Source organism: Microtus ochrogaster, assembly GCF_000317375.1.
Source record: "Microtus ochrogaster isolate Prairie Vole_2 chromosome 14 unlocalized genomic scaffold, MicOch1.0 chr14_random_2, whole genome shotgun sequence".
Lineage (NCBI taxonomy): Eukaryota > Metazoa > Chordata > Mammalia > Rodentia > Cricetidae > Microtus > Microtus ochrogaster.
The window spans coordinates 9,011,881-9,016,880 of NW_004949097.1; the positions used below are offsets into that span (position 1 = coordinate 9,011,881).

Below are 5,000 nucleotides of genomic sequence, written 5' to 3' on the forward strand. Positions count from 1 at the left end.
TGGCTACAATGAAATACTAAGCAGATACAGTTATTGTAGATGAGTTACATCTTAATAAAACTTAAAGGCAAGAAAATTCATAAGCAAATAAAATAACCAGATGGGTGATCCTGAATTGCTTGAAGGTGCCATCTGTTGCGGGTTATTTAAGCAAACTGTAAGGATTTGTTATACCTTGCCTGTCTAAGGTACCTGACTGGTTTAATAAAAAGCTGAATGGCCCAGTAACAAGGCAGGTGATGTGAGGCAGGACTTCTGGGCAGAAAGAGGAATTCAGTGTTAGAATCTGATGCAGCAGGAGAAGAAAGACAGACACGGAGGGAGTTGGACATACAGAGTGGAGAAGAGATAAAGAGCCATGTGGCAGAATATAGATTAATATGAATGGGCTAATTTAAGTTATGACAGCTAGCTGGGAATGAGGCTAAGCTAAAGGCCAAGCTTTCATAATTAATATAAGTCTCAATGTCATTATTTGGGAGTTGGTGCTCCAAAGAAAATCCAGCTACAGCCATCAGTAATTTTCAGGGCCTCAGGTGTTTCCTTGCATAGCCTTTCTGTAAAGTTGATCTTTAACGCAATGGGAAACCAACAATCCCAATTCCTTAACTATCTTGAATCACCAAGTGAACAATAAATAAATTTGTTCAAAGACACAGTTTTTAAAATGACTGTCCAGTTTTATAATTTCTAGTTCACAGTGATATAGTTGCCTTGTGAGAAACCTAGTACATATAAGTAACATAACCGCATGGTTATAGCTTTCAAAACTCCTTTAACAGGTAGTAGAGATGGGAGATAGGTCAATGATTAAGATTATGGAGACCAATCCCAGCACTCGGGAGGCAGAGGCAGGTGGATCTCTGTGAGTTCGAGACCAGCCTGGTCTACAGAGCTAGTTCCAGGACAGGCTCCAAAGCCACAGAGAAACCCTGTCTCGAAAAAAAAAAAAAAGATTATGGAGACCAAAGTTCAGATTACTGGAACCCAAGTAAGTCCACTCAGCCCTAGAAATGGAGACAGGGAATTCCCAGAGTAAGTTATGGAGAAAGGGCATTCCTAAAGCAAGATGATGGAGATGGGGCATTACCAGAGCAAGATGATAGAGACAGGGCATTCCCAGAGCAAGATGATGGAGACAGGGCATTCCCAAAGCAAGATGATAGAGACAGGGCATTACCAGAACAAGATGATGGAGACAAGGCATTCCCAGAGCAAGATGGTGGAGACAGAACATTCTCAGAGCAAGATGATGGAGACAGAGCATTACCAGAGTAAGATGATGGAGACAGGACATTCCCAAAGGAAGACAATGGAGACAGAGCATTCCCAGAGCAAGCTGGTAAACCAGACATGCCATATCACTGAGCTCTGAGTTTAACTGAGAGATCTTGCTTCACTGAATAAGGTGGAAGATTAATTGAGAAAGATTCCAGACCTCAACTTCAGGTTTCCACATATAAGAACTCACCCCCTCCACACATATTCACATACATGCAAAGATGTATGCACATGTTCACCACACACACACACACACACACACACACACACACACACACACAAATACACACATACATAAAATGGAAACTAAATAAACACATAAACCCCCCTTTTTACTTTTTGTTAGGCTCAATGATCTTGGAAAAAATTACAAAAATATTTAAGTAACAAGCCTTCCTTACCTGTTGGAATTCTAATGTCAATATTGGATAATGTAGCTAAACCACTGCCCCATGAAAAGTATCCATTCGTCACCTAGAAAGTAAGGATATAGGAATGAAATTAGGTGCACGGCGCTAGTGAGCAGCTAAAGTGCAGCTCCTTTCTAGTGTTTAATGTAAGCTCCAGCACACAGTGGCAGCCTAGTCTGAGTTCTAAGTGTTCAGTGCTATAAATGAAAAAGGAAGAATAGGAGACTGGAGAGATGGCTCAGCAGTTCAGACCACTTGCTGCTCTCAAATGGCTCCTGCGTTCAGTTCCCAGCACCCATGTCACCTGACTCACAACCAATGGTCACCCCAGCTCTAGGGGATCAATTCGATGTTCTCTTCTTGCCTCTGTTAGCACTTACACACGTGCTAAATATAAACTAATACAGGCACATACACATCCAAATAGCAAAACAAGTAAATACAAACTTTTAAAAATGAAAACAATTATATTTACTTGTCATGTGCTAGAAAAGGAGGGCAGTGCTGACGGCACCATTGAAAGTAGAACAGAACGAAGACGTCTCTGGTGACAGATGTGACAAGCAACTGAAGATGTCACAGCTTCACCTGAGTGTAAGAAGAAAAAATAGAGTCCGAAACCACCAGACAAGGGCCTGGAACGTGTACAGTCACCCTAAACAAGCAGCTGCCTACTGACCATAGGCCAGGCATTGATCCTCACTGCCTTGGCCTGGCCTGGGGATCTAGGGAAGATGATTCCAAAAGGGAAATATTCCAAGACTCTGGTACACCAGTGTCTTTATTGGTCCCTCCCTGGGATTTGACCCAACCATCAGTTTCCAGATGTGCCCCCAAAGCTGGCATTTCTACCTGAGTTCTACCTAAGGACAGAGGCCAGGGAAGGTATAAAGTCAAGTTTGAAATTCTATCACTATGGAGCCCGAGAGGCTGAGTGAAGCCATAAGGTACATGTATTCCTATTGGGTACCAATTCCCTCTCAGCTGAAGCATTCTATCGGGCAGGGAAGCTTATGGAGAATCAGGAATTTCCAAAGGGGGGTTCCTTTAAGACTCAAGCAATCAACAACTCACAAGTATCAGGAAGTATTTGAAACTTACAAGATTCACACTGCCTATCAATCCCCAATATTATCAACTAGTAAAGACTAAAGAGGAGTTGCTCCTACCTGTCCTGTTCCCTACAATTTTGTGCAGAGAGAGCCTGGGTTCCTGCTTTCCTGAGTCATCACCCATTCTGGGGTGGATGTAGTTTTTTGGGTCATCCATGGTCCTATAAGTAACCCCTGACCCATACTCCTGTAAGTAACGCCACTAGACTCATTGGTTCACCAAGTTGGACCTTAATGGTGTTGTTACATTGGTCTGTCATTAGCTTTCTGTCTTTGGTGCATAGACATTTGTTCAGATCTCCCTAGAAATAGTGCCATGCAACAACTAGCTTTTCTTCTTAAAAATGGAATTACGAAATGCTGGTATTTTCTACGAGTCAGTTTGGATGTGAGTCATGGAGGAATGAGTTAAATACTAACTTCTGGTAGATTTGAAAGAAAAGCTCTTTTCTGGGTACCAAATACAAGGATGAAACAGAACCTGTGGTCAAGAGGTGAAAAAAAGAATAAACTCAATGAAGTATGCATTAAAGATCGTCAGGCCTGTGGTCACAGAAAGGAGGTCCTGCAGACACGTTTGGGACACTTTTACAGACGTCAGCCTGGAGTGTTACCTAAGTGCTCCACTTGTGTAAGAACGTAACAGATGAACTAACCTTTATTGCGATATCCTCTGTCTCTGGCGGCCGAAGACGACGTGGTTGCTCGTAGTTGTCCAGGTGGTATCTTCCAGGCTGCTTCCTGTTTATTGGTTTTGATTGCTGTGTTCCAAATAGAAACGGACAGAAGTTGAAGCGTTATAAAAACATTGAGATTTTTTTACCAAACGTTCACTCAGATTGCTATTTCACTTCAATTCCAAGAAAAACAAGCAAAGCAAATGTCAAATTTTAGTCTCTCCTATGGCTACTCCACAAGAGCAAACAGTGAAAAAAATATTTAGCTAAAACTTTAAAGCTAATTAACTGGCCTCTTGGGAAAACTGAAAAATGAATATGAAGGGCTTGCGAATGGTGGTTGCTATAGTGCTGATCCCTGGAACTTGTTGGCTTCAGTCTAGTCTAGTCCTGGTTCAGTGAGACCTTGCCTCAGAGAACAGAGACAGTGTGAGAGTGGTACCCTCAGCAAGCTTCTCTGTACGCATAGGCTTGTGAGCCTACCTATCCATCCACACACACACACATCACTCAGACACAAATGTACACAGACAAATAAATATTTTTAAACCCTGTGTACTATAAGCTGGCTGATCAGATTCACCCTGAGCAAATTGCAATCTATCTGGAAGAACCATCATACTCATAAGCGAACATCCCAGAAGGACATTTACAGATCATCTTTGGAGAACCATGAGAAGTTTAAATCCGATATATGTACGTAAATCAAACTAAGCTAGAACACACCCAAGAGTCTCTTGTGGACTGTCAGGAGAACAAGACCTATGTGTACACAAACCAGACAGTGCATAGCCAGGAGATCCATAGGACCTATAATGTGACCTGATCTACTTGAAATATAGTACAGTTCTTTGTCGGCAGACAGACCTATCCACTGCAAGGAAACCAGCAGCAGTAAGAGGCGGAGGGTGTCTTTGCCCATAGAATACTTGTAAGCAGACCTGAGTTTGATACCCAGAACCCTAATGTTTTTTTTTTAAATCTGGATATGATGGCAGGACTTGCAATCTCAACATTGAAGAAATTTGAGATAGGCCAGCTCAACTCCCATGAAGCATTCTAGGCAAAGGAAAGTCTGATGAAAAACAAGGTGCATGGTACTCAAGAAATGACAGCTTTGGTTTGTACTCTTGTCTCTACACCAGGAGTTCACAAAGTATGTACACACACAGACACACACACACAAAGACAAACATGCACACACATACATAGGTACCTGCTGTGGGACAATGGTCTAGTACCCTGTAAAGTTTTATTAGTTGTACTGGTTTAATAAAATGCTGATTGGCCAGTAGCTAGGCAGGAAGTATAGATAGGTCAACCAAGTAGGAAATATAGGACAGGTGACCAGAATAGGAGAATTCTGGGAAGAGGAAAGGTTCAGTCTGCAGTCATCACCCAGGAAGCAAGATGAGAATGCCTCACTGATAAAAGGTACCAAGTCACATGGTTGACACAGACAAGAATTATGGGTTAATGTAGGATGTAAGACTTAATAAGAAGCCTGAGCTAATAGGCCA

The 5,000-nt window shown here is 42.1% G+C and overlaps 1 protein-coding gene across 1 annotated transcript in view; it reads right to left on the minus strand.

The window, feature by feature from the left end:
* Abcc9 (ATP binding cassette subfamily C member 9) overlaps positions 1-5,000 on the minus strand; it is a 122,649-nt gene that overhangs the window by 65,956 nt on the left and 51,693 nt on the right. Inside the window, exons 16-17 of the mRNA XM_005364574.3 lie at positions 3,460-3,564; positions 1,683-1,755 (exon numbers count right to left, since the gene is read on the minus strand). Coding sequence (XP_005364631.1) covers positions 1,683-1,755; positions 3,460-3,564 — 178 coding nt within the window. The remainder of the gene's footprint in view (positions 1-1,682; positions 1,756-3,459; positions 3,565-5,000) is intronic.